Raw genomic sequence first — 27019 nt, forward strand, 5'->3', positions numbered from 1 at the left:
AGTGGAAAAGATGCTGTTCTTGGAGCCACTCTCAGGGAATGGACACAACTGTGCCCAGCTTACCTCATACTAAATTACTTAACAGAAATGCCCACAAAGGCCTGTTCTTCTCTTCAGTTAAAATTCATGCCTCTGCCATCTCAGCTCATTATAATACTGAGCCACCCCTCTTCTTTCATCCTCTGGTCAAACAGTTCCTAAGAGGAGCCAAAAATTCAGGACCCGCCAGGAGAGCTCCCACTCTAGCCTGGGACCTTAACTTTGTATTGGAGAAGCTCACGCTTCCACCCTTTGAACCTACTGCTACAGCAGAGTTAAAATTCATCTTTTGGAAAGCAACTTTACTTCTAGCCATCACTTCAGCAAGAAGAGTGTCTGAATTGCAGGCCCTTATGGCCGTGGAACCCTTCATTATCTTCCATGTGGGCAGGGTTTCCCTCAGGACTAACACATCTTTTATGCCCAAGGTGGTATCTAGTGTGGCTTTAAACCAATCCATTCATTTGCCAACCTTTTTCCCTAATCCACAGAATAAAGGGGAAAGGATCCTACACTCCCTGTATGTGCACAGGCAGCTTGGGCTCTATCTGGACAGGACTAAGTCTTTCAGAAAATCTGACCAGCTGCTAGTCAGCTTTGCTACAGGGGCAGAGGGCAGGGCCATTTCAAAGCAAACCATTTCTAAATGGATAGCACACTGCATCCATTTCTGCTACAAACACCACGGGAAGCATACCCCACAGGGGATCAGACCACATTCCATTAGGGCTACATTAACCTCTGCAGTATTTCTCAGGGGAGTCCCTACCAGGGACATCCTGGAAGCTGCAAGGCTCTGTACACACCTTCACCAAGCATTACAACTTGTCTATCTTTTCTAAATCCAGAGCTGGATTTACCACAGCAGTCTTACAGGGCCTGCTTGCCAGCCCTAGTGCTTCTTGACTGCCTCCACCCTTCCTCAGCTTTGGGAATCAGCCCAAATGTGATGACTGCAACAGTGAAACACGAAGAATATAGTACAGTTGTGCACACTTACCATAAATGTAGATGTTCGAGTGTATTCACTGTTGCAGTCCTGGTTACCCTCCCTCCAGCCGCCTGACTGCTCTATACTTCTACCTATCTATCCTTTTTTGTTTGGCCATATCTTATAACATTGGTATTTACTTTTTATTGGGGGTGTTCCACACCATGTAATTGCTTCCTATTTTGGGAGCTCCTGACATCTGGGGCAAGAAAAAACTGATGTAATGACATCAGCTGCATGTTTTATACCCCTGACTACCTGACATCATGAAAGAAGCGACCACATCCGACCCAGAAATCCTAAGACACTAGTATTCGGGCTGACTGAGGGCTACATGCAGGCAGATAACCCTAGTGTGATGACTGCAACAGTGAATACACTCAAACATCTACATTTATGGTAAGTGTACACAACTGTACTTTGCCATTGATCACAGGAGGCATAGCTGCTTCCAGATCTTGCTTCAAAAATGTCAGTATTACAGACTTTTGTGGAGTGGGCATTTGGTTGGATCCCACCTTCAGCAGCAGTGATTGATTCAAGAGGAGGCTACAATCCAAGCCAGTCTTCATTTTGGTCCTTTATAACTTTTGGGGACTTTACTTTCTGAACCTTTCCTCTTTTCTTAATTATCATTTTTTAAAGGGCTTGTAGTTCAGCCCAGTCACTGACCTGCATATGAGGTTTTATTCAGTAATTTCCTACAGTTTCACAGGAGACCCTTTACCGACCTTCATTGCTTTTTTCTTTTTTTTTTCCCCTCAAATATTTTTTTATTTTCAATTAAAATAACATTTACATAATATTTTTAAATATTTTAAACAACTATATGCAATATTTACTATAGCCTGACTTTCAGTTATATACACTGTATGTTATTAAATATAATATGGTCTATAACTTTATAATTTTATAATGATGTGTCAATACATATACATATCATTAATGGTTTGCATTCAACCAAAAGAAATAATATGTATGAGCCTCAAAAAATCAAATTAGCATATGGTTTGGCATGGATGATAGTGTGGATGAATTATTTGTAATAACTGTAGAGTATGGGTGTTTTTATTTTCCCTTTAAGTGTGTTTCTCTATACATTTTTCCATTTCTGTGCAATGGTGCCTTTAAATCACATTGGATGAATGAACCAATGGTTGGACTATACCATTTTGAATAAGGTATTTAAGGGGTCTCAAAATGGGAAGCTGGTTAACAGATTTATATTAAATGAAGAAATATTGACATTGATAAAGGCTTTTCATGCCGAAACCGGTCTGTATGTTATAGTTTGTTTAGGTAGTTTTTTTGCTACCTAATAAAAGTTATTTACTACATCTCTTCTGCCTGGAGTGCTGGTCCGTTTGTTTTTTTCTTTCATTAAATATAGAATTAACAGATCAGTTATCGGAGATACAGTATTAGAGATACACATTAGAACAACTTCTTGAACAACTCTCAAATTACCTCCCCCAAGAAACACTACTTCTTGGAGACTTTAACATTGACTGGAAATCTTGTAACAATGCTAACCCTACTTCCCATTTAAACCTTTTTGGTTTCAAACAACTAATTGATAGTGCCACTAGAATAAATAAAACAAGCAAAAAAGAAACCACCTTAGACTGGGTTCTTACAAACTCCCCCTCACAAAGCTACAAAACTGGCATCCTTCCTGATGACCTTAGCGATCACTCCCTCACATATGTCATTAGAGCTAAAACTCATCAAAACTTACCTACCTCACATAGAACACTATATTCAAAGAAACAATTTAATCCCCAAAGATTTCAAACAGAACTCTCACAATACAATTGGACCCCTCTAAAGCACCTCTCTCTCAACAAAGCCATAGAATATTTCAACTCAGCATTCCTTACAATCCTAAACCACCATGCCCCAAGTCGTACCATTAGAATAAAGACTAGAACAGCACCCTGGCTTACCTCTAATACTAAACAAAAGATCAGGCTTAAAAATAAATCTTGGAAGAAATGGCGCTCCTCTGGAAACCCAACAGACTATCAAACCTTTAGAGAGCTGAGAAACAAAACCAAAAATGCTATTATTTCAGACAAAAAGAACTACTATGTAGAACTTCAGCAATCCACAAAAAGAACCAAAAGGTTCTGGTCTACTATCAATCATCTACTTACCCCAGGTAAAATAGTAACACCTAACCCACAGAATCTAGACCCTGATAATCCCTCTTTAATAGCCAATAACTTCAATAGCTTCTTTACTACTTCCATACAAACACTAGCAAGCCATTTATCCCCTGATGCTTCCCAACTGATCTTAAGTAACACCAACAACGTCATTCCTTCCCTTCAACTTCAACCCATACCCACCTCCTACATACAGTCTCTCTTACAAAAACTTAAACCCACTACCCCCTCAGCAGATAAGCTTCCTGCTGAATTCCTTCAGGTAGCAGCAAAAGCTATAGCCTACCCTGTTTCGATCCTAATAAACAGATCCATAAAAGAAAGTGATTTTCCAGCAATCTGGAAGATATCACACATCATACCCTTACATAAAGGAGGCAAATCCACTGACCTCTCTAACTACCGCCCAATAGCACTATAATCTCCACTAGCTAAAATCATGGAAAAATGTATACACAAACAACTACTTAACCATCTCCTTCAAAATAACCTACAAGCAAACACTCAACATGGATTTAGACCCTCACATAGTACGACCACTGCACTACTTTCCTTTACTAACACAATAAACTGTAACCGTAATAATAACAAACTAACTGCTTCTCTTTTCCTAGACCTGTCAAAAGCCTTCGACATGGTCAGCCATAAACTTCTCCTACACATACTAAACTCACTTGCCTTGGATTTTTCCTCCTTAACGTGGTTCTCATCCTACCTTGAAAACCGACAACAAGCAGTACTCTGGAAAAATTCTCTATCTGCTCTACTACCTATCTCCTTAGGAGTACCTCAAGGATCAATATTAGGCCCACTCTTATTCTCTATCTTTATTAATGATCTTCAATCATCTATCCATAACACTACCTGCATACAATATGCAGATGATTCTACCATCATCTGTACAGCTCCCACCCAATCTGAACTCCAGTCACTCACACAATCTACCTTTTCAACCGTTGAACAATGGTTCTCAAAAGATGTCTCCTTCTCAACTCCAAGAAAACAAAACTATTACTATTCTCACCTACCCACAAATCTCCTCAACTAAATTTTACTATTACTGCAGCTGACAATTCTCTTATCTCCCCAGACTCTACTACCAAACTGCTTGGTGTTACTATTGATAATAATCTTAACTATGATTGTCATATCAATAACACTATAAAAGCAGTAAATAAAAGATAGGTTCACTGTACAGAATAAAACCCTTCCTTACTCCAGAAGCACGGACCACCTTAGCTCAATCACATCTTATCTCCACCCTACTGTATGCTTCCTCTATTTACACCAATCTCTCTAAAGGTAACCTGAAAAACTAACTACATCCTATCATAATATAGCCCGTTTTGCCACAGCATCCCAGTACAGAACTCACCACTGTAATAACTTAAAACAATTACAATGGTTAGAACTACCTAACAAGCTTATCTATCAACAACTCTTAATTACACATAACATTCTTTATCAACCAACAAAAACACCAGCTCTCAGTAACCTCCTTACTCCCTACAAAAACTTGAAACAGTTGCGATCTGCGAAAAGATACAAGTCACCACAAGTAGAATTACAAATTCAGCAGGTAACTGTCTATTTTCAAACTCCATAGGGAAAATATGGAATAACCTCCCCCTACACATTACCTCACTAGACTCCTTTCAACTTTTCAAAAACAACTTCTATTACATCTTAACAACTTCTGGCTCTGCTCCTGTACCAATCCAGACTAAATGACTTCTTCGCTCTTCAGCCATACCTCCCTACGTAAAAATCACTATCTTTCCCTGCTATTTCAAATGACTAAATTACTGTACTGTTCTAAAAAAAAAAAAAAAAAAAAATATGAATATATAGCTTAGGCTATTTGTTTTTTACCTTGTTTTTTTTCGCTGTATTTTCTACTACACTAAAATGTATGCATTGTTGCTTAAATGTTTAACCTTGTTTTAATTGTGGAGCTTTTCTCCCCGGGCCTCCACTGAAAATGGAAATTATCCAGCTGGACTAGCCCGGTCAACAAATGTAAAATAAAATAAAATAAAAAAAATAAATAAATATTGATTATTGCAGTGTGTCCAACAAAGATATACCTTTCTTCCAAGGATGATTTACCAGTGGCCTGGGATAGATTTGTAGTTCTTTGATTTTTATTTCCATCAATGCAGTTTTCTTCAGTAAAGTGTAGAATTCTTCCAAGGTCAGGGCTGTATTTGAATTCCACCTTCTGGTTACGCATTTCCTAGATATAGCAAGTATTGTCCATAACAAATACATATTTGTCTTATTCAGGTAGGGACCTTCATTTACATTTAGAATTATCAATACTTTAGTTAAGGTAAAGGATTCATTAAATAAAGCTTGATTCCATTCCAATATGATTTAATTTTATTACATTCATAAAAAAATATGAATCCAGTCTACTTTGTTTGACTTTCACACCTCCAGCAAACAATATTTGTAGTAGTACTGATCTTTTTAATTCTATCTGGTGTTAAAAATGCTCTATGTAAGTATTTCTAGTTAAATATTTTCCACTGCTGTGTGTTAGAGGTGTAATTAACTGATAGTAAGATATTTGTTTTAATTTCTTCTGTTAACTGCAATGATTGACCTTTTGTTAAGAACTGCCAGTATGATGGTTTGGGAATTGTTTCATAGTTAACTCTTTATATAGATTTGAAATGGAATTTTTCTTTACACAACTATTATATATAAATTAATACAGAAAACTTATTAGATTTGGAATATCTTTAAATGAGGAATTATTAATTAATCTGCATAAATCTTGAGTGTACATTAGAATGCTTTGTAAGGTTAACCAGTCCTATGTTGGAATATTGTAAGCAGTTTTTATCATATATATATATATATATATATATATATATATATATATATATATAAAATAGGTTATTGTTTCTCTATATATTTTGTGGAGAAAGTTCTTAGTGATGGTAAATGGGGTTAAAAGGTCAAACCAAAGTTTTCAATCTATTTTTGCATTGATACGTTTCCTAAAGGAATTGATGTAATGATTAATCAGTGTTGTTTTAGAAGGTTTTGTTATATTATATTGTATACTTCTGCATAGTATGTACCAGGGTTTTTTGATTTGTCTATTAATTTTTTTTTTAACAAATTAAATTCATTTGTTAATATAGCCGTTGTTAGTTTTTTCCAGTTGGCAAAATAATTTGGGTTTATCCAGTCTATTGTAGTTTTAAGCACAGATGCTTTTATATGTTTCTATTTCTGGGAAGTTCAATCCTCCTTGTTTCCATGGTCTAATGTGATGAGTTAGAGCAACTCTATTCTTTTTGGGATACCATAAACATTTTATTAACCATGAGTTTATTTCTTTAAGAAAGCATCTTTCAGGAATTAACTGTATTGCTAATGCTACATATAGTATTTTTGGCAATAAGACAATTTTTATTAATTGCAATCTGTCTTCAAAAGTTAATATAATTTTGTTCCACTTTTCTGTATATATTTTTATTGTTTCAATAATGTTTTTATAATTTATTAATATTGTTTTGTTTATATTTTTGCACAACACTATTCCTAAATAATTTAGCGTAAGTTCTTGTTTTCCTATGATGGATTTATCTGTAACTTGTAGTTCTTTTTTCTTATTTAAAAATAGAAATTTTGATTTTAATCTATTAAAGTGTAGACCTGAAATCTTATAAAATTTCTCCATTACTTCTTCTAGCTCTCCTAATGACTCTCTGGAGTTTGATAGGGTTAATAAAATATCATCAGCAAAAAGCATTATTTTAGATATGTACTGGTTATAGACTTTTATTCCTTTTATGCTTGAATTATTGCGTATTATTTCTGCAAGTATTTCTAGAGCCAAAGAAAATAAAATAGGAGAAAAGGGGGCATCCTTGTTTAGAACCTTTTGTTATATGGATAGATTCTGAGGTGAAAGGACCTAATTTAATGTAGTCTTAAGTTATTAATATATATGTTTTTTAGTAATAAGATGAAGGCAGGAGGAAATTCAAGTAATGCAAAAGTTTTAAATAGATATTCCCAGTTGAGGGAATCAAAAGCTTTTTCTATGTCTAATCCAATTACAAGCGTTTCTGTATCTTCTTTATTCACATAATCTGTAAGAGTAAGTATCCTTTTAATATTATCATGTGTGTGCCTGTTATATAAAAATCCAGTTTGATCATTATTAATTGTCTTTGATAGTGGGATTTTCATTCGGTTAGCTAGGGTTGACATGAATATGTTGTAATCATTATTCAGTAATGATATAGGTTTGTATGAGGTGCAAAGGTCCGATGGTTTGTCATCTTTTAGAATTGGTGTTATGAGAGAATATTTCCATGAGGGTGGAATTTTTGCTTCTGACTGGACTTCTAGCAAAGTTTTATGAAAAAGGGAGATTACTGTTGAAGGGAAGAGTTTATAAATTTCTGTAATTATACCATCTGTCTCTGGTGCTTTGTTAGATTTACTTTATTTTATCTTGTCAACAATTTCTTTGTAGGATATAGATTTTTGTAGGTCTAGTTTTAAGTTTACGGGAATTTTTTTTATATTGATAAGGTTTGTATGTAAGTTTATTTGGTTGGTATCTAAGTCTTCTTTTTTGCAGTGTTCCATATAATGGAACCAAACTGCTTCAAGGATGCCTCCTATATCTGATACTTTTTTCCCTTTCTTTTCATGATATAGGTGATCTCTGCCTGACTTACAAAGCCATGTCCAACTCAGAATTGATGGATATGCTCCACCTAAAGAAATCCAAGTCACTGCGAGCCACGAGCTGTAGTGAGCTAAACCTCGCCACAACAATAAATGGAACATGCTGGAGGGATAGATTCCTGTCACAGAGACTCCCCATGCTTTCGAACAAAATTCCTAACTACATTAGGCAGATAGGCAGAGACCCTCACTAACACTCTTCAAGAGAAACCTTGACGCGTGGATGGGTAACAGAAAGTACACCTCAGGAATCACTTCATTGTCTCTGCTTGACAGAAGCTCAGTTAATTAATCAATGGAGTGGCGAAAGCCAACACACACAGACTAGGCTTATAAATGCCCTCGGACAGATAGCCTAGTACCTATCTATGAACCTATAAAATGACTTACTTAGCAACTTGCTTAGTTTCTGGTATCAGTCCAGGGGGATTTGATATGTCAGCCTGGGGGGACATGGCCAACAGACCATGCTGATTTACCAAGGATGGCCTGCACGTCTTCCCCATGGGTTTTCGGATTTTGGATAAAATTTTGTGCTTCCTTAGAGCCTTTTTAGGCCATGCTGAAATGACAAACCTACCAAGATAGCAAATAAAACTCAAAGGAACCTAAACATGTTACTGTTCAGTTCTAGGAGCCTTAACAAGAAAATCCACACTCTACAAGCTCTCCTCACACTGGAATATATAGCCATCTGTGCCATTACTGAGACATGGTTTAAAGCAACAGAAAGTACTCGGGTAATGAAAGCTACAGTGCTTTTTGCATATTTAGACCATCAGCTGCACATAAGGGACTAAAGGTTGGAGGTGTCTCTGTCTACATTAGCAGCAAGTATACCTCAGGGTTGGTTAAACAGGATGATACCCTGGAGTTCATCCACATATAAATCACCCTTGATGAAGTCCATAACCAGATCTTAGTAAGGTATAGGTCACCATCTCTGTCACAAGAATCCCACAACTCTTATCTAGATCTATTGGAGGCACTGTCCATCTAACCAAACACTCTTGTTCTTGGGAGACTTTAATTACCTGTCTGTAGACTAGGAAGCCTACACTGCCTCCAGCTTGCAGGCATAATGTTTCTTGGACTTTATTAACGTAAATACCCTTGATCAGTTAGTGAGCACTCCAACTAGAGGTTCAAAAATACCTGATCTAATCCTCACCAGTATGGAAGAGTGCTGCACCCCCTGTCACTTCCTCCCTGGTGAGGTCAGATCACAAAGCCGTCTCCTTTGAAATAAAAATCAACTTGGAAAACCCAGCAAAACTTGTTACATTTAGGATGTATTCTAAAGCAAACTACATTCTATTAAGCAACAGTTTGTCAAAATTCAGTGCCCTACCTAACACTGAGTTCACAACAGTATATCCAGAATTGTTCACAGAAACACTTTACAGACATGACAATGGCTGCATAGAGACTGCTGAGCCTAATAGAAGTAAGCACAAAACAAACCCCCAAAAAATAAACCATACTGGTAAACTCCTTATGGTATATAACAAAAGAAAAAAAGGCATGGCCAAAATCAGAAAGAGCAACTCTCATAATGACCTATCAGGACCACTTGAGTTATTTTTTTTAACTATAACCTCAAAACAGTATACATACCAAGAGAATGGGATATGGCAGTGGTTATCCCCCTTCACAAAGGTGGATCATCAACCGATCCCGGAAACTACAGACCTACTAGTCTGAGTAGTCTAATATGCAAAGCCTGGAACAATGTATCATGGAAATGATCAACAAAGGCATTGACAACTACAGACACTGGACTCATCCCAGTTTGGTTTTGTCAGGGGAAGGTTATGCCTAGTCAACCTGGTAGACTTTTTTGAGAAGGTAACCAAGGCAGTGTTTGAAGGGAAAATGGTACATACTGCCTACCTAGAACTGGCGAAGGCATTCAATACAGTACTCCACTCAGGTATTTAGACAACGTCACTGAACTAGGCATAAATCTATACATAACTCTGTGGATTGCCAGCTTGGTCATAGATAGGACCCAAAAAAGTCGGGTTGTTGAGACCATCTCCACCTAAAGGCAAGTCACCAGCTGAGGACCACGGGACTCCATGCTAGGCCCACTCCTGTTCGGCGTCTACTTATTGGAGATCAAGGCTAAAGTCAAGGGCTTCTGGCTATCATAAATTCCCCCAATGACACCAACATACTGCAAGAAGTTCTAATGCAGACATATGACTGGTGCCATAGCCACAGATTAAAACTCAGTACAAAGATGTGCATTATAATGCCTTTTGGGAAACTGCCACCCAGGCAAATTACTCCATTGATAAGACATTCCTAAGAGTTGATTCAATAATTAGAGATCTGGGAACATACATGGACAGTAGTATGGCCTTTTACCGACACATAGCTAAAATAGTAAGAAAATTATTCTATGTTACTCAACTTATAAGTTAGGGTATGGCATCCTGGTCCAAGGAAGTTGTAGTACCACTGCACTTTGTCATTATGAGAGCTATCACTGAGTGTAGTGCCCCCTTTGGCATGTACCTGATTAGGCATATGCAACAGTTGGAATGCCCACAGAGGTTCCTCACCAAGAGAATCAAGGGTATTAACACATTTTCCTATACAGCTCTGCATAGACCTTTGTCCTGTACACCGTGTCTCTTATAGGTTGCTGAGAGGCAGTCTGTGCTTAGCATGTAAGGCATCCTTGTATCCAGCAGTGTTGGAGCTTTTGCACATCCACAAAATGAACAGTATCAGAAACACTAGATCTAAGTATTTAAACTTTGCTTGCTACATAGGTAGTACATGCTGGCAAGGCAGATATGTGTCTCAAAGGATCCCATGCTCTGGAATAGGCTTCTCATCCATGTGAAGCAGAGTCCATCCCTAATCCTATTCAAATGTAACCTTTACAATTGGCTAGGAAGTCATAAATTCACCCTTGGGCATGCCATCATGTCTCCTATAGATAGACGCCAAAGGTAAACATTCCCTGACATATCCCCCATATAACTTTTTAGCAACCCCCCTAACTAACATACCCTTCCAACTGAAGCGTACATGTTACAAAGGGACATAATTGGGGTTGATTGCGTGCCTATGCGTATAAAGGCCGTGGTGGTTGTTACTCTGTTTTGTAACTGTGTGAACCTGTGAGCTAATCTATTCTGAGTCACCTGGCTCACAATGAAGGATCCATCCCTTCTCTTATTTGATCTTCACTAGATCAGCATCTTTCTCCCTACTCTGTCGAGTTTATTTGTTGTTCAGAAAGTTAAACCTAGCTATAACTTATAGTACAATGTCCATTTTTTTAAAAGTATTGTCCTCATTTTTAAATTTCTGAGTCATCTCAGTTAGAGCGTCTTCTGTATGGTGACATGCGTGAATGGGCGTTCCTTCGTTGAAGGTTGTGCGTTAGGCCCGGCAAGCCAGTACATAAAAATCTACTTTCAATCATTAGCGGACCGGAGTTCCGCTATGGCAACCCCTAACCGGGAAAAGCCGAAAGACATAAACAATTATAGCTGAGCAGTAACTGACTGCATTAAGGTCATAAGAAGTACAGTCCTAGGAAGTTGATTTTTTTATTTTAACAGAATAGTTGTTAAAAAGGTTGGGGATGTTTTTGTGTTTTTTACAACGTCTTGCAGAAGGTGGTGCTGTCAAAATTTGGTTGAATTCAGGAGGGCATTAAGCAGACTTGAAGCTTTTATAAAGTAATAGAAGCCAAAATTCTGATTACCGTGCAGTTTCACCCACTTTAACCACTGGATGAGGTAATGGGTATGGGCTGTTTGGAAGACACTTGGTCCTTATCTTATGATACTTTTAGTATTTCTGTTTTTTTTTCTGTTTTTTTCTCCCCAGTTCAAGCAAATTTAAATGTAGTTCATAAACTGAACTACAGTGCAATCAGTAATTGCTTTTGTTTCTTTGTTCTCTTTATTAGACCCAGACAAGAATCCATGTGAGAAAGAAGAAGAAGCCGTAGTTGATGAAGAAGCCATACTGAATGTAATGGAAAACAGCCAGACTTTCCAGCATTTGTCACAAAGATTTCATGGTATGTAACCATGTTTTTCTCCAAGTACTGCAATTTCTTTCTAACAAGTCAGAATTATTTATGAATTTGTAAATATAAACATTTCCTTATGTTACAAAATCTTATTGGTTGCAGCGTCACTATGGAATAGCTGTGAGAGTTTTATTTGTTTAATGTCTGACTTTCATCAGTTGTGATTCCTGTAGGGGATGCATAATTTTTTGTTAGATTTTTAGCCACTGATCCAACGTACAACAACCACCACAGCTTTGACACAAGTAGATCCAAGTATAAATACGAACGCACCCAAACCAAATTGAGAATCATGAAGGCAACAGGATAAAATTGATGTAAAAATCCAAGTATTTATTAGGCCAAAGGAAACGTAAGCGCTTTCACGGCAATAAAAACCGCTACTTCAGACATACTGATCCAACATACTTAGTTATGGAACTTTAACCCTTCATGTCTGACACCAGTTGTTTACCTATTCCTTTTGATGGGGCCAGAGTCATTTGGCATGAGAATGTCAGCAGATCACTTTCCCTTATCGTGAAGTTCATTGTTGAAAAAGAAATCACTAATTGGCATACTTAATATGAGTTGAATTGTAATTTTTTTTTTCAAACAGGAAAGGGCTTGCAGTTAATGATATATTATTAAAGGGATGTGAAGTATAGAGAAGGTCCTTATTGCTTTGTGTCGTATGTATTCTGTTGTGTCAGATGTATTGATGGAGTGTTGTTGAATACTTTGTGAATGCAATACAGTTTAATTCATATATATCCTAGCAGCTGACATGTTGAACTAGAATCTGTACCTCTCTTCTCTGCATCTGTAGTATACAGTATTTTTATTATTATGCATATACTTATCTCTAAATGTTTCTATTGTTCCTAATGTATTTATACTCTGCTTTCTGGAGCTTTTCTCCTCTGGCCTGCACTGAAAATGGACATATATCCAGTCTGACTTTCCCGGTAAACAAATGTAAAATAAAAATAAAGTAAATAAATTATTGTAGTGCTTGCATCGCTAACAACAATCATCAACTAGACAGATTGCTGTTTTTCCTTGAGTAAATATTAAGCTAACCTAGTCATAAAACATCCTTTCAGGCTAGCTGCTCAGTTCTAGTTTTGTCGGATATTGAGGCCTAACTAAAATATCCCCTCTAATGTATATGTCCAATTGAACGAGAAAATTCAGTGGACTTGAAGTTCTTGTTGGGGAGATTAGTACTGTTAGTGGTGGTCATGTCAGCTGAGAGAGTATCAGAACTCCATGCTCCATCTTCAGCTTCTCCAACTGTAATTTTCCATGAAGATAGGGTTACTCTCAGAAGTAACCCTTTCTTTCTTCCAAAAATAGCTTCAGAGAATGTCTGATCTGAGGTAGTTAACTTCATTTGATCATCAACCTGTGGGTTCCGGATCTGATACGGATCCAAGCCGGCAGCTTACCAAGCTAAAGATCTGAACTCCAAGCTCCTCCCCCTTACTCATACTACCTTGCAACCTCCTTCCAATCCTCGGATCTCATTTGCCGTGCTTCGCCAGCAAGAGATTTCTGAGCTCCAAGAGGTTAGTTAGGTCTAAACTCATTTTTTTTGCGTGTGCGTGCCCTTTTTGAGTGAACAACTTCTTATTCTTCCCCTTATTCTCTGTTGGGTGTTTTTGGGTGCATAGTTTTTGACCTTTTGTAGTTTAGAGAGTTGCTTAACTCCAGTTGGGTAAGCCCCCCTTCCCACCCTTAGCGAGTGTGTGTGTGTGTGTGTGTGTGTGTGTGTATATCTGCCACTGTCTTAGCTGTCTAAACAGGTATGTCTGAAAGTCAGAAACCGACTTTCTCTAAGTGCACAGTGTGTGGCCATAAGCTATCCCTGGCTGATGGCCACACTCTGTGTGTAGTGTATTTGGGGGTCCCCCATTTATCGACCGGCTGCAAAATATGTGTAGTCTTTAACCCCCGGGCCCTGCGGGATCGCAGGACCAAGCTGATTCTTGCAGGTCTCTTACCCACAGAATCAGCTACTTCTTCTGCTCCTCCATCTACTTCTTCAGCCACGGCTGTGGCTGTTCAGCCCTCCTCCCCTGTCCAGGACTCACACTCCCACCTCTTCACAGGGAGAGAGAGAGGTCAAGAAAGACAGACATAAGGAAAAAGTGAGAGAGAGAGAGAGAAAAAGAGAGAGACCAAGACCGAGAGAAGGGTCACAAGAGACAGGCCAACTCTGATCCGTCGGCCCCTCCTGCCAAGGTGTTAGTGTCTCCACAAAAAACTACAAGGCCGTCTTCCCCTTGGCTCCGTTCTCCATGTTTCTCCCTAAAGCCGGAGGAGGAGGCTCGAACCGCTTTGAGGTCATCCTCGAATCGGCTGCGTACTCGAGGTCTACTAGGAGCCTCTCTGAAGCCGATATGGATCGGATGATGAGGAAGTTTCTGCAGACTCAGTTGCAGATGGGAGTGTTGCTGCCCCCCCCCCCCCCCCCCAGCCAGAGCAGGGAAGTTCGGTCCTGACATTCACCCCGATAGCTCCTTCTCCGATCCACCCTCAGGTTTCGGAGTCTGTGGATCGGAGGAGCCCCGGAGTCAGGGAGTCTGCCCTAATGGTACCTCCTATCTCGACGCTGGCTATGCCCTCTAGCCTGTTGGATCCCTTGTCGGATCCAAGCTCTCTGAGCCGAGATCTGGGCATTGGATCTGAGGAGATGAGTGTGTCTTCGGCCCATTGTGGTCGGGGCATACTGTCTCCTTGGGCCCGGCTGTGCCAGCCTTGGCTCCGATCCCTTCGTCGGATCCAAGGGGTATGGCTTTACCCACACCACCAGCTTTAGGGAAGCCGGTTCCCCTTCGGCTTTCGATGTTGTGGAGGGGGTTCTCTCTGGAGGATCGAGACCCCCTCACTCTTGGAGTCCACCCCTGCTCCCTCACAACTGAGTTTGGCTTCCATCATCCAGTCCTCCCAGGTACAGCCTGTATCCGGTACACCCCAGACAGTTCCCCTTGAGGAATATAAGACAGTTTGAGAGTCCTCCCCGGAGAGTCCCCCCGTGGAGGTCCCTCGCAAATGCCCGTGCTAGAGGAGGCACATGGACTCTTCTGAGTCCCTCACTGAAGGTACTGACTTGGAGGAAGGGGTAGTTTCCCCCAGATCACCCCCCAAAGATGTCTCCTTTGGAGACATTATGGAAATTCCTTGCCAGAGGGGGAGGTTGGTCCGCCCAAAAACCTACCTCTGATGAGTCAGTATTTCTGGAGGCATTCGATACAGGCCCATCTACCTCTTGGGTGTCCCTCCTGGCCAACCCTCTGGTGGACCTTATCACTACCAGAGCCTGGAAGGAACTGGACACTTTGGAGCCAGTACCCAAACGGCCCGATAAGGTATTGAGTCCTCCTGCAGACAAAGCCACTTGGAGTAAGTGTTCCCCATTTGATGCCATGGTGATGGCAGTGGCCACCAGAAAGGAACTCGCCCAGGAAAGTTCCTCGGCCCATCCCCAGACAAGGAGTTCAGGGCGATGGATCGTCTTGGAAAGCAAACTTTTGCTTCAGCTACCTTTGCTATAAGGGCGCTGAATTACATGGCCCACATAATGAGACTGCAACGCGACCTTGTCAAAGAGTACGCTGAGTCCCCCCCGGAGTCCATTTTGACCGAGGATAAACAGACTTTCTCGGCATGTATGGCCACTCTCAAACCTGTGTCAAATACGTCTATGCATTTACTCTCTCATGCCACCGAGGGAGCCTCTAGGGCAGCCGGGTCCGGTATTGCCATGAGGCGTCATGCCTGGCTCCAGCTTTGCGATTTTTTGGAACCTTTGAAGGCATACTTCGCTAATGCCCCTTTTGACTGTTCGACCCTGTTCGGGAAGACCATCCGTGATACGCTTGTCCAGAGTGAGAAGGATGGGAAAACGCTGTCAGCCGTCGGGATCGGCTTCTCTAACCCTCAAAGGTACTTCTCCAGGAACTAGCGGGGGGAAAAGAAACTGTGGTTCTGGAAATCTCAGCAGTCCCAGAACACTCGGGACTCCTCCTCCTCCCCCAGAGGCAGAGGGGGACAAGTTGGACGCCGGCCCAGAGGCAGAAGAGGACCGAAAAACTTCTGGTCACGGGAACCTTTTTCCGATCGACCCTCGCCGCAGCCCTGAGGGGTTGCACGACTGTTCCTGTCTGGAGGCAGTCGGGGGGCATTTCTCGAGGCACCTAGCCCAATGGAAGTCCATCACATCAGATCGCTGGGTGCTTCAAATAATATCCAGAGGCTATTCAATTCCCTTCATAAACAACCCACCTTGAACAAGACGCCTCCCGGACATCCCACCCGCTCAAAGGGAGGCGGCAGCTTTGGAGATAAGAAAGCTGCTAGAAAAAAAGCAATCCAGCCAGTGCCCCCAGACCAGTCCGGATCAGGCATCTATTCCAGGTTCTTTTTGGTGCCAAAAAAGATGGGAGACTTGAGGTCGATTCTCAACCTGTCCGCAATGAACCTGTCCGTTGCCAAGGAAAAGTTCCAGATGGTCACTCTATCGACCATCCTGCTGTTTTTGCAGGAGGAAGACTGGATGTGCTCAATAGACCTCAAGGATGCGTAATACCATATTCAGATGGACAGGCGATTCAGGAGGTTCCTCCACTTTTGGCTAGGAGCCAGTCATTACCAGTTCAGGGTCCTACCCTTCGGTCTCACCACAGCCCCCAGGATGTTTACCAAGGTAATGGCAGTTATTACAGTCGTTACAAAGACATGCATATGGAACGTTTCTCCCCAGGCCTCTGCTGAAAATTGGCTTTGTTCCAAGTCAGACTTTCCTGGTTAACAAATGTTAAATAAATAAATAAATAAAGTTGTAGTGGCCCACCTGAGGCTTCAGGGCATTCAGGTCTTTCCGTACCTGGACGATTGGCTTCTTACTGCTTCCACCAGGCGTCAACTGGTTCTAGCCAGGGATTTCTTCCTTCAGTTATCTACCCAGCTGGGGATCACGATAAATTTCAAGAAGTCTTTCCTCCAACCTGTTCAAATCCTAGATTTCATAGGAGCGAGAATAGACTCACTTCAGGCCAGGATATTTTTGACTACAGACAGACTTCACAGCCTGGCTCTGCATGTATTGGCGCTCCTTCAATCCCCTGCACCACCAGCGTAGTTAGACCTGAGAGCCCTAGGGTCCATGGCAGCAGCTGTAAACCTCATTCCTTGTGCTTGTCTGCATATGAGAGCTTTACAGTGGACATTACAGGTTCAGTGGTCTCTACTTCATCAGTCTCTAGACTTTCCGATCCCTATGAGCAGTGTGTGCAAGAAGTCTCTCACGTGGTGGCTTCAATCCCAGGAATTGCGAGAAGGACACCCTTTTGTTGTGCCTCCACCTCAAGCCACGGTGACCACGGACGCCTCCCGCTTAGAGGGGGGGGGGGCACTGCTCGGGCAAGACTGTCCAAGGCACGTGGACTCAGAGCGAGTCCGTTCTGCATATAAATATTCTAGAGATGAGAGCAGTCCTTTTAGCGTTGCAGGCCCTTCGTGCCTTTCTTCCTCTGGGAACTATTACTATCTAGTCAGACAACATGTCAGTGGTCTGGTACATCAGCAAACAAGGGGGGAACCAGGTCTTATCCACTTTATCGAGAGGCCATTTTCTGATAGCAACGCACGTTCCGGGTCGGTCCAACATCTTGGCAGACAAATTGAGCAGGACTATCCTTTTGCCTTACAAGTGGTCTCTGAACCCTTATGTAGCGGACCAGATCTTCCTCAAGTGGGGTCAATCTTGCTGCGATCTCTTCGCATCACCGTCCAATGCGAAGTGCAGCGAGTTTTTAACTCTTAATTCCCCCGATGGGGGAAGCCCCCAGAGACGCTCTTGTCCATGCTTGGCCACCTGGTCTTCTTTAAGCGTATCCCCCGCTTCCTCTCATGACAAAGTTTTTACAGAAAGCTCGTCAGTTTGGGAGCCGAGTTATCCACTTAGCACCATTCTGGCCTCGTCAAGTTTGGTTCCCTTGCTTGCGGTCTCATCTCCTAGCTCTGCCCTGGATCTTGTATCCCATTATGGATCTTATTCGTCATCCCTCGGGAATTGCTCCCCCGAATCTGGACAGCCTCAAGCTCACAGCTTGGTTACTCCAGTTCCATTAGTTGCTAGGACTCTCGGTATCTCTTCCTCAGTTAAATCCATCCTGATAGCAGCACATAAGTCCTCTGTCAGGAAAGTCTACAGTAGTAAGTGGAAACGTTTTTCCATTTGGGATTCAGAGAGAAATCTGGATCCTTTTACCGCTCTGGTTCCAGTGGCGTTAGACTATTTGCTTATATTTTCCAACAAGGGGCTAGCTCTTCCACAGTGAAAGTACAGCTGGCGGCTATTTCCCATTTTCATGTTGGGGAAAATTCAGGCTCCCTAGCTGCTGCCAGAATTTGCAAGACCTTTTTGAAAGGTACTTTTCTTCTGAGGCTTCTTATTAAGAATCCTTCTCTGCCGTGGGATCTGACTTTGGTCCTTCAGGCTTTGGTCACGCCCTCATTCAAACCTGCAGCATCAGTTGACTTAAAACGGCCTTCCTGGTGGCTAATACTTCAACCAGGAGAGTGTTGGAACTTCAAACCCTGTGTATGAAACTGCCTTACCTAGTGTTTCACAAGGATAGAGCATCTCTCAGGACTAACCTGTCCTTTCTACCTAAAGTTGCTTTGGAGTCTAATATTAATCAGTCGATTAATTTGCCTGTATTCTTCCCTAATTTTCAAAATAAAGGGGAATATATAAACTTCGTTTACCTGATTGTGCACAGGCAGTTAAGATTTTATTTGCATAGGTCCAAACCTTTCCGTAAATCTGATCAGCTTTTTATTTCCTTTGCTAAACCATTTTTGGGAAAACCACCTTCAAAAGTGACTATCGCTAAATGGATTTCACTTTGTATTTTGCAAGCTTATAGAGAACTTGGATTACCAGCCCCAGAAGGGGTGCATGCTCACTCTACCCATTCTATGGCTACTTCAGCTTCATTCTTGTCTAGAGTTTCCCTGGGCGATATCTGTTCGGCTGCTACCTGGGCTTCCTCTCACACCTTCATTACTCATTATAAACTAGATTTCGTGTCTAGCGGAAGGGCTTCCTTTGGCTCTGCAGTGCTCCGGAATATCCTTCCTTAAGGGCCTCCCAAGATTCGGGTAACTGGGGACTTTGTCCCACAGGTTGATGATCAAATGAAGTTAACTGCTTCAGATAAAGAAGTTATGTACTCACCATAATGTTCCATCTGAGTAGTTAGACTTCATTTGTCAGCAACCTTCCCTCCCTCCTTCCCCCTGACCTTGGTGGTTATTTGTCCTTTTGGGCTTGATGTCCTGTATGTGTCGAGCCCGATGTACGAGTTCTGGTCAGGTTCTTTTTGGCTTAAGTTGTTGGGTGTCACATTGTTAGGTGGCAAACTCCATCTGAGGATTGGAAGGAGGTTGCAGGGTAGTATGGGTAAGGGGGAGGAGTTTGGAGCTCGGATCTTTAGCTTGGTAAGCTGCTGGCTCAGATTCGTATCGGATCCGGAACCCACAGGTTGCTGACAAATGAAGTCTAACTACTCAGATGGAATGTTATGGCGAGTACATAACTTCTTTTTCCTGCATATTCACTTGCTTGTGTTTTTTTCAAATTATGAAAATAAAGGAGAATACATGTTGCACACAGGCAACTTTGATTTTATTTACAGAGGACTGCTTCCTTCAGAAATTATGAACATGTTTTGTTTCTTTTGCACAAAATAGACTGGGCAAGAAGGTTTCCAAACTCTCACTGTCACAATGGGTGTTGTTTTATCTGTACTTCCAATAAGTCATTACCAACTAAACCTAAAGCCTACTCTACTAGAGCAGTTTTTGCATTTTCAGACTTTTTCAGGTGACTATCCATAGATGTGATTTGCCAGAATATCTATCGGAGAATCTTGTTCCTGAAAGGCAGTAGAGATATGTTCCATCTGGGTGTCAAACTCTATCTGAGTTAGGCAGGGGAGAGAAGGGCATTATGGGTCAGAAAATTTTGGAAGGCCTTGAGGCTGGAGCACTGAATTGGCCAGATCAGATCCGAGCAAGGGCTGAAGGGACCCATATGTCATAGCTGATGGACTGGAATGAAGGAATCTATCATTATGGTAAGTACATAACTTTCATTTTGTGTGTCATGTGCTAAAAGTGCTAGGGAGGAGAGGGGAGGATGGGAAATGAAAAATTCCTTCAAACCTGTGCAATTATAGGGTGAGGGCATGATGTTTCCTGACTGTTTTTTCTGCCCCTCTGCTTCAGGCAGAAACCCAAAACACAGAAAGGAGGTACTGTTATTGGGAATGATCTGTGCTACAGCTATCCAGGCAGGAGATGATAACCTTTGACTCTACATGTGAAGGAACATGCATACTTAAGTAGCGGGGCATTGGGGTTAGGGCTATACAGGAATGCACTCATTGCTCTCATCCATTATGATGATAAGCTTCTTTTAGAGGGGTAGTGTGCATCATGTAGATGTCCTTCTGTTCTCATGTTGCAGTATTCCAGACTGTTGGATTATCCTCTGCTTGCTACCCGAACGTCCGGCCAGTATACAAAAGCTTGTAGTCAGTGCTAGCTACATGGGACATCTGATGTTGGCCTAAGGAGAGTGGGCCATAAAAATGACACCTACATGTACTTTTCCTCAGAACTTCTCTGCCGCCAGGTGAACGCCAGCTCTTCTTGCTGTCTTCGCTGCTGGATCTTCAAGTTTTTAAGATAAATACCCTGTTGGGGCGGTTTCTGATTCCTTTTTGTCACTGCATGTGTGTTTAGGTTGCATGTCATCCAGGAAGAGAAAGTGCAGGTGCGGTCATCATATCCCCCCATAAGGATGCCCACAAACTTTGCCTTTTCTCTCTAGGGCCTTCTCACGACCATCTTACTTGCATGATCCGTCTGTCCTTTGTCCCTAAGACACCTCAACCCAAAGACCTTGACAAGACTAAGGCCATTAGGAAATCAGAACAACAATTTATGTCCTTCTTTTCTTATATTGCAGTATTCTAGTTGTGGGATTTCCTGTCCTCAGGCAACTCATACGTAGGCTCCTATACAAAAGCTTCAGCTTGGCTGTTGCGGCTGCGTGGGATGTCACACAAGGCCATAAACCAGGGGCCTTAAATGTGACATCTGCATGCACAATCTCCAGAACTTTTCAGCTTCAGACAACCAACACATCGTGTGTTCGCTCCTTCTCATCAGACGTCTCAGTAAAGCTAAGTAACCTATTGGGTTTTCATATCCAATTGTTATTGCTTAGGCTTGGTTTGTTGCAGCAATTTATAGCTGATGTATGGTAAAAAGGGTAAATGCCAATGCAGGCACCATATACCCCATAAAGACGCCCATGATACCTGTGTTTTTTGCTTAGGCCGGGAGCACGACCATTCCGCTTGCTCCATATGTCAATCATTTGTGCCAAAGACCTTACGCAGCCATCTGGCCGCACTAAACCTCCACGTAGAAAACCAGTGCCTTAAGCGGTCATCCCTAAGAATGGATTCCACCTCAGAGGTTGCGTCAGAACCTCCGGGTTAGAAGCCCAAGCTTCCTAGGCCTTCTTTGCCTGTCACTCTGTTACTGGACAACCCGCCAGCTGCCGATTTAGGAGCTGAGGGGTGCCCGGCGGATCCGTCAACTTCAACGACGACCTTTGGGAAAGCCATTGCTCAGCCTACGACCAGCATGTCCATGGAGCTTACCCAGACACCGACTACCATCGGGGGGGAACCAGATTCTGTGGTACCTCCGAGGATCCAGACTTCTGATACGGTTCCTACTAAACCTGATTCCAAGCCGGTTCCAACGTCCACCTTGGCTAAAAAGAAACAGAAAACCAAACATGCTTCTCCACTGCAGAAGGCATACCGGATTGGCAGTCCTTCACTTCTTCCCTCATGCAGGCCTTTATGACCCTTAGGCCTTCATCCTCATCCCCCACTACTCTACCTTTGCTCAGCCCTAGGCCTGCTTCAGCCTCTTCCCTCCCCCCATGACATCTCAGGTTAGGGAAGAAGAGCATAATACTTCCTTTTCTTCCTCAGAGGACTCAGTATTTTACACCTCCCAAATTGCTTCTCCCCAGGAGTATTATTCACCTGATTATGGAATCTATTGAGGGGGATTCACCCCCTGAGGATATTACATTTGGTGAGACCATCACCAAGTTGAAAGACTATTTAAAATGAGATACCTCCCAAATAATTGACACCCAAAAGAGGTATTTTGAGCTTCTTCACGTTGAATCCCCCTCCCCTTCTGCTGTTCCTCCAGTTCTGCCTGCATACTTGGATGCCTTTAATTCTGCATCTAAGGCCCTAGACTCACAGCCACCTGCCCCCAAGCAACCAGATTGCTTCTACAGGGTGCCTGATGAGCAGAAATTCTTAGTCAAGCCACCCTTGTCAGACCCAGCAGTGATTGCCACCTACCCTGATAAGCAATCCAGGCTCCTTCCCTCCACCTCACTCCTACCCACTGATAAAGACAGCAAATCTATGGATAGGATTGGTAAGAGGGTATACACCTCTTCCACATTGGCTTTCAGAGCCATTAACTGTCAGACGCACATGACAAAATGTGCTCTGGACTTGGTCTCTCAAGCCTCCTCCGTGCTGGCTTCTATCCCTGACAGCCCCATTAAGGATGACATCTCCACCAAACTTTCTCTGGCTACACATGTAGCCAGATACTTGATTAGATGCAGCTGTTATGCTGCAGAAGCATCTGCTCGCTCTGCAGCTTCTGCTTGTGTTCTCAGGAGATGCTCCTGGCTGAGACTTCAGAGTTTCCCTGAAGACTTCAAGTCAAAGATCTTGGATGTCCCCCTGGATCACAATTTCCTTTTTGGAAAACAATCTGCAGATCTCTTCAAGAATCTGCAAGAAAAAAGTAAGGAATTGCAGGACATAAAACATTTACTGGTGTCCCCCATTCCCAAGTACTACAGAAACTACCCTGCTAAAGCCACCTTTGTAAGGTGTAACCTCCCTCAGACGGGTACTTCCTCTTCCAGATCTAGAAGAGGTGCAAGAAGACCCACCATGTCCAGAACTGCTGCCCCACATCCTCAGCCCAGGCAATCCTTTCAGGACAAAGGAAGCCCCAACAGTACGTGACTGCCTTGCCCACCTTCCACTCTCAGCACACCTTCCCTACTACCTCGCCTTTTGGTAAACCATAACTTTGGAGCAGTGGGTACTATCCATAATCCAAAAAGGATATTTCCTCTCCTGGAAAGAAAAAACACCCATGAGAGGCATGCCATACCCCCCAAAAAACTAGCTACATCTCCTTCCCCGGGTTCTGACAGACCTGCTGAAGCTGGGTACCATAGAACCTGTTCCCTCAGGACAGGAAAGAAAAGGTTTCTTCTCCCATCTCTTCCTGGTTCCCAAAAAAGACGGCCCGTGGAGACCCATCTTAGACCTCTCCTTCCTAAATCTTTACCTTCAGGTTCCCACCTTCAAAATGCTGTCACTTCCCACCCTGCTATCTCTCATACCAGCCAAGGCTTTCATGGCCACCTTGGACCTAAAAGAGGCCTACCTACACATGCCCATCAGGACTTGCCACAGAAGATTCCTGTGTTCCTCTGGGCCCTCCTCTCATTTCCAATTTACTGCTTTGCCCTTTGGTTTGTCCACTGCCCCCCCCCCCCCTCAACCTTCCAAAGTCCTCCTAGAACCCAAACCAGGATAGGATTTTTCTGGGTTACAGAATCAGAATGGACAGAATGAAGGCCTTTCTCCCACAGGACAAGGTTCTATCCCCGACTTCCCACTTCAAGGAGATCCCACACTCTCGGACAGTAACTGCAAGGCAGATGTTCATTGTGTTACACTGCTGCAGTCATCACACTTGGGGTTATCCTGCCATCACGCGGTCCCGCAGTCGGCCAAAGTTCCAAAGTCCTGGTCCAGCGTCAGTTGCTGTCGCTTCTTCCATGACGTCAGTGCACCAGGGGTATAGAAGAGGCATCCGACTCCTTTTCTCCAGTCTTTCTTGCCGTGCGGTGTCCGAAGCAGAAGCAGTTCGCAAGTGGCAGTCGGCCGACTCCTGAGATTTTCAAATCAAATTTCTGACCGAAGTCTTCAATAAAGCTAAGTACCCAGTTGGAGAACTTTTTCTTGCCTCAGTCCGATGTCAGGAAAAGTTAACAATTGCATTTCTTGTGGGAAGCAAATACCTCATAAGGACTTTCATTCTTATTGTATTCCTTGCCTAGGCCCAGACCACGACGTCACAGGTTGTCTGTTTTGTGCTAGGTTTAACAAACGAACTATTAAACGTCTGTTTGATTTCGCCCGACAATATTTTGGTAGGAAATTTAATTATACCATGCCGTCAGAGCAACCAATGACCGGAATGCATAAAAAACGCAAAGATAAGGACAGGCAGCCAAGACCCAAACCAGACTCCGAGGCCTCTGCTAGGCCAGTCACCTGTTGGTTTTCAGTGAGGCGCCTATGCAGCCCCTGATGACCGCTGATTTAGAACCCCAGGCGGCATCCGATTCCAAAGCGGAAATTGCTAGGCCTCCACAACCTTTATCTTTTAGGCCCTTCCAACTCCATGGCTGAAGGAGATTCCAGTGCAGTTGAAACGCCTTCAGTTGCAGAAGGTGTCTTCAGACCGACTACACTCACTATTAAATCCCATGCAAAGCTGAAAACTCCTTTAAAAGCAAAGAAGACTGTACAGCAGTCTCCAGTACAAGGCCCCATGCCTAAGAAACAGATGCTTAAGATGGCTGAAGACTTAATTACCCTAATCAGGGGTTCCCATCCCCCTCCTGATAAAAGGCCTAGACAGGAGGAGGACTACGCTTCCTCTGACCAGGTTTCAATTTCCTCAGATTCTTCTGAGGAACAGGAATACTCTTTCCCCCTTATGAAGACTCTGATGCTGAAGACTCTATTCCTTCAGCATCTCCCCCAGAAGACTACTCTTTTGGGGAAACTTTACATACCATGAGGGAACATTTCCACTGGGAAGGCCAGGATTACTCTGATTCTAAGAAAAGGCTCCGAGAGTTCCTTTTACTACCCCAGCACAGAACACTTGCTATTCCACCCGTGTTACACATTGTGGATGATGTTTATTCAGAATCTAGCCTTAACCCAGATTCACTACCTCCTGCACCAGCCAAACCAGACAGATACTACAGAGTCCCTGAATCACACAAATTCCTATATAAAAGCCCTGTTGCTGACCCAGAAACCATTTCCCAGGGTCCCAAAGGGGTTAAGGCCTCTATTGCTAAAAATCCTGTACCCTCTGAAAGGGATTCTAGAGCACTAGACAGATGGGGAAAGAAAGTATATACCTCAGCTACTCTAGCTATGAGGGCCTTAAATTGCCAGTTTCACATGCTGAAATATCAACAATGTTTGATGTCTCAATTAAAACAAAAAATTATCACACATGCAGAGCAGCCTGATTACAAGGAAATGCAAGATTTGTTGCATGCAGCTGAACAAGTGGGAAAACATACTTTGCAGTGTAGATTTTATTCATTGGAAGCTTCTTGTAGAGCAGCAGTGACAGGGTCCGTCATACGTAGGCATGCTTGGTTAAAAGAACAAACTTTACCTGATCACGTTAATGTAAAGTTATTGGATGCAGCTTTACAGCAGGATGTTTTATTTGGTGTAAAAGCAGAAGAGATTTTAAAGAAAATGGAGGATAAGGCAAAATCTATGCACACGGTCAAGGATTTTTTACAGGTTCAACCCCCTCATTTCAGCAGAAGGTGGCCAACCAAAAACTGGTCCTTTCCAGCTTCTGACAGACCACAGAGGGGCAAATACAGATGCCCAAGGGGCAGAGGTCAGTCACAAGGCTCTTACAAGCCTCGACAATGGGGTGCCACAACCCAGAAAGGAGGAGAAGACAGGTCTCAAACTATCAGAAGACCAACACAATGACTTACCCCTCAGACTGCCAAGCAAATCCCTCTTGGCAGCTCCCTTGGGAGGAAAACTAGCACTTTTTGCAGACAACTGGCACATCATCACAAAAGACAAATGGGTCCTAAATATTGTATCTCAAGGATGCAGATTCCACTTCCACACTTTACCAAGGATAAAAGGAATGCCAAACCTGCCACCAAATCAATGGGCAGAGGCTCAAAAACAAATTACAGCTCTCATGGACATGAGAGCCATTCAGCAGGTTCCTACACAGGGGCAAGGACAAGGATTTTACTCAAGACTCTTTCTAGTTCCCTGAAAGGACAAAGCCTGGACCTCTCAATTCTAAACACATATCTGGACATACCAAAATTCAAGATGCTAACACTACAGTAACTTCTTCCCATTCTGGGCAAGAAGGCTTGGCTAGTAACGGACCTCAAGGAGGCATACCTGCATGTCCCTATCAGACAAAATTGCAGAAGATGCCTCCGATTTATAGCAGGTTCAACCCATTACCATGCTAGTAACGGACCTAAAGGAGGCATACCTGCATGTCCCTATCAGACAAAATTGCAGAAGATGCCTCCGATTTATAGCAGGTTCAACCCATTACCAATTCTCTGCACTGCCCTTTGGCTTATCTACTGCGCCAAGGGTCTTCACAAAATGCCTGGCACCAGTAATTGCATACTGCAGACAAAGAGGAATTCAAATATATCCATACCTGGATGACTGCCTTATTCAAGCAGAAAGCAAGGACATTCTTTTAAAGCATCTGGCGTTTGTCAAAAACCTATTAAGTTGCCTAGGGTACACAGTAAACGAAAAGAAGTCAAAACTAGTGCCCTCACAAGACATAATATTCCTGGGTGCCAGCTTAAATACAACGGCCCAGATGGCTTATCTCACGCCAGACAAGCAAGGACAACTGACTCAATACTTCAAAATGATGGCAACAAAGACCCAACTCCCTGCAAGAAAAATTCTGCAGGCCTTGGGATTCATGGCATCTTGCATACTACTAATACCATATGCAAAACTGCATATGAGGAAATTACAGTGGTACCTGAAAAGCGTATGGACTGAACACAGCCAC

At 42.6% G+C, this 27019-nt stretch overlaps 1 protein-coding gene across 1 annotated transcript in view; it reads left to right on the forward strand.

Moving 5' to 3' along the window:
* REV3L (REV3 like, DNA directed polymerase zeta catalytic subunit) overlaps positions 1-27019 on the forward strand; it is a 2860434-nt gene that overhangs the window by 518834 nt on the left and 2314581 nt on the right. The window contains exon 10 of the mRNA XM_044062729.1: positions 11855-11968. Within this exon, the coding sequence (XP_043918664.1) occupies positions 11855-11968 (114 nt within the window). The remainder of the gene's footprint in view (positions 1-11854; positions 11969-27019) is intronic.

This window comes from Protopterus annectens, chromosome 2.part1, assembly GCF_019279795.1.
Source record: "Protopterus annectens isolate FY-2018-M chromosome 2.part1, PAN1.0, whole genome shotgun sequence".
Taxonomy (NCBI): domain Eukaryota; kingdom Metazoa; phylum Chordata; order Ceratodontiformes; family Protopteridae; genus Protopterus; species Protopterus annectens.